Source organism: Atractosteus spatula, chromosome 1 (genome assembly GCF_055471065.1).
Source record: "Atractosteus spatula isolate fAtrSpa1 chromosome 1, fAtrSpa1.hap1, whole genome shotgun sequence".
Classification (NCBI taxonomy): domain Eukaryota; kingdom Metazoa; phylum Chordata; class Actinopteri; order Semionotiformes; family Lepisosteidae; genus Atractosteus; species Atractosteus spatula.
Genome location: NC_142706.1, coordinates 16,959,736 through 16,971,904, shown reverse-complemented (window position 1 = coordinate 16,971,904; position 12,169 = coordinate 16,959,736). Strand labels below are relative to the sequence as shown.

Below are 12,169 nucleotides of genomic sequence, written 5' to 3'. Positions count from 1 at the left end.
ACTTTGTTGTGAAGTGTGTGTAGTTGTGTGTGTGTGTGCTGCAGTGAGCAGGGGGCCGATGATTCTGTAACATGGTCATTCACTCAGACAGAAATAAGAGAGCACCCTCTTAATAAACACATTTAGGAGACTGCCTTGAGTTTCATATCCTGAATTTTTTGGAGCAATACACTTGACGTCAGGTATTTATGATCCAAAAGACATGTAAACAAAACAAGAATGCAGCTCAGTTGAAATGAAAATCAGCAGACATGGGGTTTTCCATGAAACAGATGATCTATGGAACAAATATCTCTCTGATTTGTAAACATCCTTGTATTCTGCACTCTGACAGATGGTCCTGAGGTTGAGCCTAATCCATTAGGGGATACAGGGACTATAACCTGGACAGATTGAAAGTCTGTTGCAGGGCACACAAAAATATATATACAGTAGCAAGTGTTTGGAAAGGTGAAAGGAAACTGGAGCCCTTGAAGAAAATCCACATAAACATTGAAGACATCCGTATATAGTATAGAACTCAGAACCTATGGGATAGCACTGCTGATCTCCATATTTCCAGCATGAGTGCTGGCAGGTTTCAGGGACAGTCTTGTAGAGGGGACTGAAATTTCAACCCAGCTCCCCAGGGAAAAATTCCCAACACCCAACCCCTACAGTACCAGTCATAATGTCTCCTACACCAGATCCCTGTCACTTACATGTGCTCCCAGGAGAAGACATGGGTTCATGCACTGCTGCAGCTGCTCCTCATAATGAAGCACTCATCATCCCTGCAGAGTCATTCTTGCTGGCTCTGGTAACATCCCAGTCCCACAGGAGTGTGCAACTACTAGCTAAACATGATGGTAATTGGGTACAAAGGGGTGCAAAACCAGGGAAACTATTTACATGAGTCCGGGCGATCTCGCGACTGCGTACACCTGTTCCACAATTGGTCAGCTGCACTGGCCGAGGCCCTCCTAGTCCCCGCCCTGGCCACTACTACTCCTGTCCTGCCCCTCGCCGTGCAACCCAACCGGGCGCTCTTCGGCCACAACGCCAGGCGAGGGCGCTACAATACCTTAAGGACTGCCTAGAGATCCGGGTGGATTACTGGATGTCTAGTGTCCAGTTAATCTACTACTCTGCCTCAAGGTTGGTGGAGAGGCACAGTTTGTGTTTTCTGGACCCACTGATGCTGTGGTGCTCCTCTGGTTCCCTGCTGAGTCCTACTATCCCTTAAAGCAACGTTGGGGACTTTTAGGCAACCTGGTGAAACAGCCCGTGGCTACCAAGATGCTTTGAGTCCTGGCATCCATGGCAAGGAGAGAACAGTAAAGCAGTATTCAATGAAAGCTTGATTTGCTAGTGCTGTACCTCATCAATCCTGGGCAATATGTATGAGGACTTGTGAGTGCCTCCATTAAACAATGATCTACAAGCTCCGTGAAGTTGGCCCCCCTACAAACAGCACCAAATCTAAATGGAGTGTCTTTCCTAACCTCAAGTCTAACTAGCAATTAGATACTAATATTGGAGGGATATTAAGCATCAGGGTTTACTGCTGGTTTCCCATCTTTAGGTGTCCAGTCAGTACTGCATTCTGGTATATGAAATGGAGCTGTTCATTTGTGTGCATGCAGTCCCCATCACAAGCTGCAGGTATGTCCCTGATTTTCAGTTACTGGAGAACTACAGGTATTTAAGATATGCACACTGCACCAGTAAGAAACTACTAATATAGTAATAACTAGTAAGAAATAATGGTATAAAGAAAATGTATTATTATTATTATTATTATTATTATATGAGATTGAATAAAATAATACATAGGAACATAATATTTTTGAAAAAACAATATTGCAATTATGAATATTTTGTTGATAAACAAAAACATAATAACATTGTTTTGCAACGTGCACGAATGACTTCATTATTTGCAGACAGCATTTTAAACAGAGACGTGAGTGGGAAATATATGAAAAGGTAGATCTTCCAGACAAGAGCATCGCACGCTCTTGCATCAAAAAGAAAAACGACGGTGCAGGAACCTCCACAGGCTTCCTCAGCCTGGCCGGGGGTTGTGACGGATTTCCATCAGAATCCGGTTCCCTGTATCCTCACATCCTGACTCCGCCTTGCAGCTGGGAGCTGACGTAGGGTAAACAGAAGGGAATGGAAGTGAGGTAGAGCCCGTAGAGGAGGGGTTTGCGAGGAGATTCCCGAATTACATACCTGGCTTGTTTTATTGCATCAACGACGATACTTTCTTATAGTATTAGAAAAACCCGAAGAGAAATGACTTCTTCCAAAAGAAGCGAAAGCGACTGGCAGGGGTTGGTGAGTGAGGTGAGTGCGCAACTGTCTTATCGGAGTGTCAAATACTAGATGATCTAGCATGCGTGGGACACGACACGGCGTTTCCAGATGGGAAAAAAGCAGTTTTTTTTTATGCTGTGGTCTGAACTAGAATATGAGTACCAGGAATTAAATGCTGCCTGGTTATAATACACTTTCAGTTTTCAGGGGGAAAAAAAAAACAAAACGGGGAAAATTATGTGGCGTTGCACCTGAAGGTTACCGGTAACTTGGTAAATTTACATAGGGAGCATTTCAAATGTCATTTGTATGCGTAATTGTATTGAATCTTGGTGGCAAGTGCGCATTGGACGGCCCGTTTTAGCACAAATACTACCATATGTTATTAACAAATACTGAAAATAATGTACAGTACCACCTAAATGTCGTGATGTATCTAAGATTAGAGCTTTGTTCTTGTGCAGTTTGTAATACATCTGCAGCAATCACAAATCCCAATTTGGTGTGTACGCTCGTAACCATTTTGTATCTACTGGAATAGCATTCAGCATGTAACAGCTGATTGCCAATGGTGGTGTAATTTAGGACACCTGTAAACGTTTCCAGACAGGATCCTTAACATATGGGACCATATGAAACTATGAGCTGAGAATCTTGAAACGGATTTTCTATTTAATTTTAAACACGAAAATATCGTCGGGCATATTAAACCTTTTATTTATTTTATTTCTGTTTTACATTTTACATACTAAAATCCTGAAAACGGTAATGCATCGTTGCTGGATACAAAACTTAATATACTCATACCTGATTTTATAACTTTAAGTTTTCTTTGCAGTTGGTGCTGACATTTAACTTGTTTTAACCATAAAAGTGTTCATTTTGAAAGTTCAATTTTAAACCAAGAAACTTTAAAAACGTGCATACTGTACATGATTTGTGATTAAAACAAGATCGAACATCGAGGGTGAATACTTTTGCAAGGTACCGTTAAGTGCATGTATACCAAAGTGCATCGAAAGGTTCCTTTGAAATCAGATAATGAGGTGGACAGTTTGAATATGTAACATTACATCATACATCTACATCTCTTTCCATGAAATGTCATGATTTAAGTTATTGATCATTAATTGCCCATGTTACTAATTTTTGTTTGTTATGCACATCTGTGGGATGCTGTTTATATAGGGAGAAAATAAAATTTTCCGAAACAACAGTAGCAAGAAGAATAAGAAGAATAATTTTATTGTTAAGAATAAAAATATGCCGGTATCTACAGCAAGAGCCTCATACAGGAGGTCTGATAATTACATATACATTAAACTCTGCCCTGCAACGGACTGGCGTCCCTCCCAGGGTGTATCCTGTTTTGCATCTATCGCTTGCCAGGATAGGCTCTGCTTCCCTGCTACCCTGAAGTGTAAGTTTCACTGTTTCATTACATCAGAAGATGTTGGAGAAAAGGAGAAAGTTTCCTCAAAATTAACAACCTATTTGTTGTTGAAGATGTTTTTTTAGTACCGTGCACTTTATTATTATTTTTTCTTAAGAGAGATTTCATGTGGGACCTTTCGTAGCTATGTTGATGTAAATGAGAAGGACTAATTTAATAGCAGTAATTGAGGAAGTAATTTTTACCATACCTAAAAGCAAAGCAAAGTGCCCTGAAGACATATGACTGGCAGAACATGCAAATATTTACAATTTGACTGCTCTGGAAGGGAGGCACAAGGAGTGAAAAAAAACAGCTCCAAGTAGCAAAATTGGTTTTGTAAGCAGTTTTGTAGATTCCCCTTGTCTAATTGGAACCTGTAGATTGCTGTTTTCTGTATCACAAACAGTCATGTGGTTTTGCGCTCTCATAAGACTGCAGTAATGCTTCAGTATCTAAAATGCTGTGTAACTTTAGAGTAGTAATTAAAAAGCTACTGCTCAGAACAACTGCTGAGAACTATACTCTGTTATTAGCAGTGTTTTGAATCTATATAAGTGTATTATATGCTGTAATATACATACATTTATTGTAGCCATAAAATAAAGCTTTCTGCAAGATTCAAAACTTTGCATGAAGCATTTATTCTCTGTATTACATGTTGAGTATTTACAATACTTGTCAGTTTTCAAACAAGCTACTTTAATTTATTTTCAGTGGAAAGTGTATAAGTATTCCATTATATTCATTTGTCAGATTACAGTATGTCAGTTCTTATTTTTATTATTCAAATATTGTTGAATATTGATATTCAGTGAAAAATTGTATTGGAGACAAGTGAGCTTTTTTTAGAGTGCAAGCTGGTGCCTTTCAGAGTTAAATACGGGTGTTTCAATTTTTATCTCAGCCTGTTCAGTAGTTTATTTTTCCACTGCTACAGTACAGAACATGGTGTTGGTTTAGTGGCTCAGGTGGGGGAGGATACTGTAAATTAAGGCTAATGCAGATTAGAAGTACCTTAGTACGAGTTAGCAGAAGGTTGTTGTCTGGGGCCATGATGGAGAAAGACTGGTTATTTTTGGTTGTGAAAAGTTTCACAGTATACTTCGAGACTTTTGCTTTTGTGCTGACATACTGTACAGTGGTGATCACAACAGAAATGGGGATGTAGATTTGCATATTATTACAGCCGATATGATTTTAGGAGTGATAAAAGAATAATGAATCATTGTACATGTTGGATTGGTTCCAGAAGAATGAATCCAGAACTGTTCATCACTTTAAAAAAAAGTGGAATTGTGGGTGATAATTTTTAGAAAATGTTTAACTTTACCATTACAAAGCTATGCTCTATGATCTTATTCCTGTATTATCATTCCTAAATTAATGTTTTGGCCTGAGTGCAAATTGGTAGTCCATCTCAGTTAGCTGATATATTTTTTTTCAAAACTCAATACAGGTGTATGTTTAGCAATAACAAGGTATTTCTTATATTTGCCTTAAAAAGTTATACTTCTTATTTTGATATTTGAGCAGTAATTAACAATTATAGTAAAGTTAGTCTTCATTGTCGTTCCAAGCAATTAGCATTGCTGCCTCACAGCACTGGGAAACAGGGTTCAATACTGGATCTGGGTCGCTATCTGCGTGGAGTTTGTATGTTCTCTGTGTGTTCATGTGATTTTTTTCCCAGTACTCCGATTTCCTCCGACAGTCCAAAGACATACTGGTAGGTTAATTTGTTTCTGGGAAAATTGGCCCTGGTGTCAGTGTGTGCATGTTTGTGTTTGTGTGTGGCCTGCGATGGACTGGTATAGATGAATGGGTAGTCTGTATTGTCATTATAAGTACAACAATAGTAATGATATTGACGTCTTGTGGATTCTTAGGCCAAATGGCACTTGGAACTCCGACCCACGGTGTGTGTAAACTTTATCACAAGAGAGAAAGTAACTGACACCTGACACTGAAACCTTAAATCTAACTCTAAAATCCTGTTGGCATGTGAAGACAGCAGGAACGGCGGATATTTAGACACCTGGATAATTTTGAAATGGACAGCTTGGAAAAATTCATTTGCTTTCACAAACATGTTTCTAAACATGCACATGCACTCTAAACAGCTGTAACATAATGAATGGTGATCTGCATCTAAATGAAAGCCTTGCTCATATTAAACATTACATACGATTAAACTGTACACAGTTTTCATGCCTAGTCTTGTCACCATTTCATCAGTTGTTCTAGAATAGAAAAAGATAAGACCTCTATGTACAAATCTCAGAGAAATGCATTTAAAATGTTCAAGTTCTCCCTTCATACATTTTCCATTACTGCCTCATCATAAGCTTTCATATTATGCTTTTTATTTTCCCTAATATTTCTTTCTCAATAATTAAAAAAAAATCAAAGTTCAATTTTCAATGTACCCACAGATGTAAAGATCCCTGTTTTTACATCTTGTGTAAATTTCATCATTCAAATTAGTAATAGGTTTTTAAGGTGGACATAGTTTTGTTCCAGGATTTCAAGACATAAGAAAAAATGTGATAAAGAGTAAAGAGGAACCAATGCTATCTTCTCTACTTTACCATACATCATTTTTAAACATGGCCTGTGTTGTTGTAGTGCTAAATATAGTTCTTGCCTTGCTGAGAGTTTGATCCTTGCCAAGCTCTCTCTGTATATGGAATATATGAAATCCTTCTTGAAAAGTAGCACTGGGGATACATAATAAAATTAAATAATACAATAGTTGCATCATATGAATAATTCTTAAATCTAGAAGAACTACAAGACAACAGTTAATATAACTACCCAGGGTTTCATTATTTCCATAAGCTCACTAACATTTGAGATGCATACAGTATGCTAAGTAATTGAATGTAGGCTTGGCAGGTAGATAAAAACAAATGTCTGTGATTAAGGTTGTCTGTTGTAAAAAAGAGCATGATTATACCTTTGTATGATGAAATCTTTGCTTTAGACCATGTATTTGTTTTTTTAGTACTGAGTATCAAAATAAACTTATGACTCTGCATTAATTGATCTGTTGTACACAACAATTACCAAATCATTCTGAACATTTGCATCACATCTACTGACATCTAGCACGGTGGTCTTCACCAAATCTGAATTCGTTACTTGCCACTGCAAACTAGTCCACCAGAGGCAACGTCATTTCTGTTGTGTTAATGAACGTCAGTGAGCCCAGAGCTATTGTGTGGTCATCAGGCCAGCAAATTATGACTTTATCTGTCTCCTCATAGTTGAACTGCTGATGCATGAATTGTTATTGTATCCCTGATGTTTCTGTCACAGTGGAACAGGCGGTGTAAAAATATGACTTGTGATCTCCCAGATTGTGACCTATCACTGGCTGACTATCTGGCTGCTAAAAATGTTTTTTTTTTCCAAGTTGAAAAAATTGCTGGCTCTGAACATTCCCGATAATGAGTGGCAGTTCACAGACTTAGTCAAGCTTCCAACACATCAATGATAGATAGGCAAGCAATTTAATCAGAATAATGTCCAAATAACTTTTAAGTCCATGTCCAAAAACTACACACTTCATTTTTCTAAAAACAGTCATGCAAATGACTCCTATTGATCTGTTGTGCTTGTGGAGCATTATCATTTAGTCGTGCTTGTGATTGAGACGGCTCTGTGAAATTGGCCCCCATACCAGTAGCATGAACAATTAAACCCACCGCATTCGTTAGTGCTCCGTTTGTGCTGTTGAAAGTAGTTTGTGCTGCTTTCTCAACTGAGGTAATGCACAGAAAACATTGTTATTCAAAGGAAAAATCTCCAATCCACTCTCCCAGACACAGAAAGTGAATTGCAGATATAATTCTCCTCTCATACAGTAATTTAGTGCCTGAACTGCTCAGACTCTGTTACAAGTGGTCAAGTTCATTGTACAAAGTCACACAATTAACCCCCAAAATATGGGACTATATCTCATTAAGGAAAGGAGCTGTGTAGGAAGCTGCTTTCAGCGGTACAAACAGAACACTAACGAATGCGGTGGGTTTCATGGTTTGTACTGTTTGTAGAGGGGCCAACTTTACGGAGCTGCAAATTTATGCGGACTCTTACAGTACACATGACTGTGAAATTAAGAACTCCCCTGTATCCAGTAAGTATCAAATGGCCAATCTATGGAGAAAGATGAAAGACAATATGCATACCTGTCAGTATGTGTGTGTTAATTTATCCTGAATCAGTTCTAAAAATATTTTGATGCAGGTTACCAGTCTGAAGAGTTTCTTAATGATTCTCCCTGGAGAATCATTAGTAACCATTAATCACTTAGTATGTAGGTTCTGAAGCTGTCATTTCTGCCCTATGTTGCATGATCAGTAAGAGCTATTCCAAATGTTTTCCATAAGGACTCTATCTAAAGCCGACACACACTACTTTTATTTGTGAGGTCTCACAGTGTGCTTTATTCTAGATCTCAAGTGATATGCATTTCTTTGAAATTTTCATATTTGCATCATTAAGAGCACAGTTTTATGGAAGCATCACTGAATATTGAAACACACTAGGAAACAGGCAATAACTGACCATATGTGAGTTTTATTTTTTCTTTCAGGGGTACTTTGAGGTGTAAATTGACAAACCCATTATGATCATTCTGAAATATTTATTCAGAATTATTTACTCTATGAACATTTCATATGTAATCATATGATCTTCACTAGATATACTGAAGAAACTCCAGGCAAGCAAATGGGAAAATTAAAAAAGAATGTATACTTGTATAATGTATAAAAGTGTTCTTTTAAAAATATCTGATTAATCATAAGGTTTTGATTTGTGTGTCCAAATAATTTTTATCAAATACAAAAACTTTTAGATCCCAGTTTTCAGTGTAAGCCTACACTTACCTTATTTAATGGAAAGATGCATGAAATGTTTCACATACAGTAAAAGATTGTGAAAGCAGTCACAGATATCAAAAGAGTAATTGCTTGCTTTTTTATGTAGTTTAGACATAATGTTGTTCAGATGCTGAAACTTGATCGGTTTTCGTTTTGCTCGTAAAATGGAGGATTGTTTTTTTTTACTGAATGTTGTTACATGACCATTAGTGGAAGGAAAAGATCCACTGAGCAGAAATTCCTGAAAACTTGAAGAAGTGTATTCTTCTGTATTGACAGCTCATTGACAGCTCTACAGTACAATATGTGCTGATTTTTTTTTGCTTATGGCATACAGTGAATATAGTCTGCCTGCAAACTCATGCTTTAGCTATGGATTTCCTTACAACACCAGTTTTAAAAACTCTCCTTATCTCCTGTTCTAGTTCCTGATATGCAAAAGGAAGCTGGAGAGCAAGAAGGAAGCTCTGCTTATCTTGTCCAAGGAGCTGGACACCTGCCAGCAGGAGCGAGACCAGTACAAACTGATGGCCAACCAGTTGAGGGAGCGGCACCAAGGCCTGAAGAAAAAGTACAGAGAGCTCATTGTAAGATTTATCTTCCCCTCATCCACTCTGCCTGTTAGATGTGTTAGATGCAGAACTGCTTTAGCATTGCACCCCCCCCCCCCCTGCTTTTCAGGCTTGTCTTGGTTCTTGGGTATATATGGAATCCCCCTTTCAGTCATGACTGCCTCCATAGACTCTCCACATGGACCACAAGAATCCAAGTAGTTCTTGATAGGTGCAGCATGGGGCTTAGTAGAAACTGTGATTGAATGGCTCTTGTGTGAGTAACAGGAGTAACGTTGAATGGCTCTTGTGGGAGGTACAGGAGTAACATTGAATGGCTCGTGTGAGTAACAGGAGTAACATTGCATGGCTGTAGTGGGAGTAACAGGAGTAACGTTGAATGGCTGTAGTGGGAGTAACAGGAGTAACGTTGAATGGCTCTTGTGGGAGTAACGTTGAAGGGCTCGTGTGGGAGTAACAGGAGTAACATTGAATGGCTCGTGTGTGAGTAACAGGAGTAACATTGAATGGCTGTAGTGGGGGTAACAGGAGTAACGTTGAATGGCTGTAGTGGGGGTAACAGGAGTAACGTTGAAGGGCTCTTGTGGGAGTAACAGGAGTAACATTGCATGGCTCATGTGTGAGTAGCAGGAGTAACATTGCATGGCTCTTGTGTGAGTAACAGGAGTAACATTGCATGGCTCTTGTGTGAGTAACAGGAGTAACATTGCATGGCTGTTGTGTGAGTAACGTTGCGGTACTACCAGTAGTATTATGTTAAAATAATTGTTACGGCTATGAAATTCTGTTTTGCAGGATGGGGATCCTACCTTACCACCAGAAAAACGAAACCAGGTATGTTGTGGATCAAAGGCATGTTAAGCAAATGTTTTAGGATACAGGGCGGACATTCTTGTTTTGGTGTTTTCATTTACTGAGTGGTAGCAGGAAAAAGAAAGCTTTATGTACTGTGACTTCTGTTTTCAGTGTTAGAAGGACTCCCTCTTAGCTTCCATTTGCGTTCTCTAGCTTGTGTTTTATGTTGATTCTGAAGAAGTCCATAGGGTTAAATTAATCAAAAACTTTGAGGATTTTGAATACTGGAGTATAGTCCCTTCATAGACTTCTTTTTTGAGACTAAAAAATATTTAGTTCCTTTAACCTTTCAGAGTTTAACATTTTTTTAGTTTGTAACTGGTCATTCTTCATCTATGCCTATTACTTACAATTTGAGGGTTAATTTTTTATGAAGGAGTTGTGCATTGGTTAACATGCTCTGGGTTCAGTTCCGGATCTGGGGTGCTGTCTGCATAGAGTTTGTATGTTTTCCCCATGTTCACATGGGTTGTCCAAAGACATCCTGGTATGTTAATCTGGTGTGAGTGTGTGCATGTTTATGTCTGTGTACACCCTGCAATGGATTGGCTTTGTGTCCAGGGGATATTGCACTTGCTGGGATAGGCTCCGGCTCCCCTCTGCCCCTGTATTGAATCAAGCAAATAGATGGATGGATGGAAGATGGGATGGGTGGAAGAATCTTTCATTAAAAGGTTTATTTAAAGCTTTCTAAAATTTAAATATACTGCATCATTTATATTATAGTATCTGATATGATAAGTTGTCTGTGTATCCTGACTGTTGCATGTTCACAGAGCTCTAACAAATTTGTTATTTCTCTGTACTTAAGAAAAATCTAAAGTTCTATGTTATTTTCTTTGTGAAGAATTCCACATTCCACTCTGTCTGAGTGTGCTCAGTTTGATCTTCATTAGCCACTTCCTTTTCATCATCTAAAAGATTAAAGCAGACTGAATCTACTGATTGGGGAAACAAGTCATTTAGACTCATCAGTACATAATTGGCTTTTAAGGCTTTGCCAACAAAAAGTTCTCTGAAACAAACCAAGCAATGCAGGAACATCTGTACAAGTGGAGTTGCTGATTGTTGCTTTGTGTTGCAAATTCAAAGTCTGCTGAAGAGGGGAGCCTGTTAAGAGCCCAACTACTACCATTTGGGAAAGTGTGTCTTGTTGTTGTTCAGGTGAATCTTGCCCAGCTGTTGAGAGATTCTCGGGAACGCAGTAAACAGCTAGCCGAGGAAATCAAGGAGCTGAATCAGAGGCTGGCAGAGGCCCAAGGGGATAACAAGGTACGCCCTCCCATCTTTCCACACTGATCCATAAATCACAGCCTCAGACAACCACCTGGAAGAAAACATGCATATGTGAGCACTTTCCCCCTTGGGAAAAATACCAACCAAGAATCAAACCAGGATTTTTGTTTTTGCCATGTTGGTTTTTTTTAAAACTTTTTTATAATTATTGTTATTTTTTTCCTGAGCAAAGGAAATGACACAATATGAATTGTGTGTAATGTGAAGAAGAATAGTAATGCATTTATCAAATGGAACTGCCAAAATTTTAAAATGTTTCAAGGGCCTCTAGAAGGGCTCTAACAAGGAGCTACTCTGCACTCCCTGCATGTTCTTAGTTTCAGGCTGGATCAAGTCACTAATCTGACTGCCCCTGGTATTCTCCAAGTGCTGGTGCACATCTCGCAAATCTAATCTACTGATTTGCACTCGTGCCAGTCCTCCAATTGTTGCAGACTTCCTCAGGCACTGTCGAGCTTGCAGCTACATCTAATAATCGATACCTCTACAGCTTGGGAAGTTGAAGGAGCATGTTAGTATATTTTATTCTTTCCTGCATGGCTTTGCTAGTGAAGGGTGTCTCCAAAAAATTGGTGGTTCCAAATTGGTTGTAGATATAAAAATCACATACTTATTTCCCATTTTAAGAAAGAAATTCTTAGAGATTTATGTAAGAATGACCAATTATTTGTTATAGCCCACACCTCTCAACATTTGAAAGAAATGTGGAATTCGGTTTGCTGGCTGCAATGCCCCTTGTACATCTGTAGGAGAGCAAATCTATAGCTGCTTCTTCTGATATGTGCATTTGTCAGGCTGTTCACCCTGTGTACTCTGCCAGCAAC

General features: G+C 38.7%; 1 protein-coding gene across 1 annotated transcript in view; it reads left to right on the top strand.

Annotated features, from left to right (window-relative positions):
- The first annotated feature begins 2,127 nt into the window (after positions 1-2,127).
- Positions 2,128-12,169, top strand: part of ccdc149a (coiled-coil domain containing 149a) — a 33,294-nt gene continuing 23,252 nt past the window's right edge. Inside the window, exons 1-4 of the mRNA XM_088914236.1 lie at positions 2,128-2,331; positions 9,048-9,209; positions 9,990-10,028; positions 11,214-11,321. Of these exons, the coding sequence (XP_088770362.1) occupies positions 2,281-2,331; positions 9,048-9,209; positions 9,990-10,028; positions 11,214-11,321 (360 nt within the window). The 5' untranslated portion in view covers positions 2,128-2,280. The remainder of the gene's footprint in view (positions 2,332-9,047; positions 9,210-9,989; positions 10,029-11,213; positions 11,322-12,169) is intronic.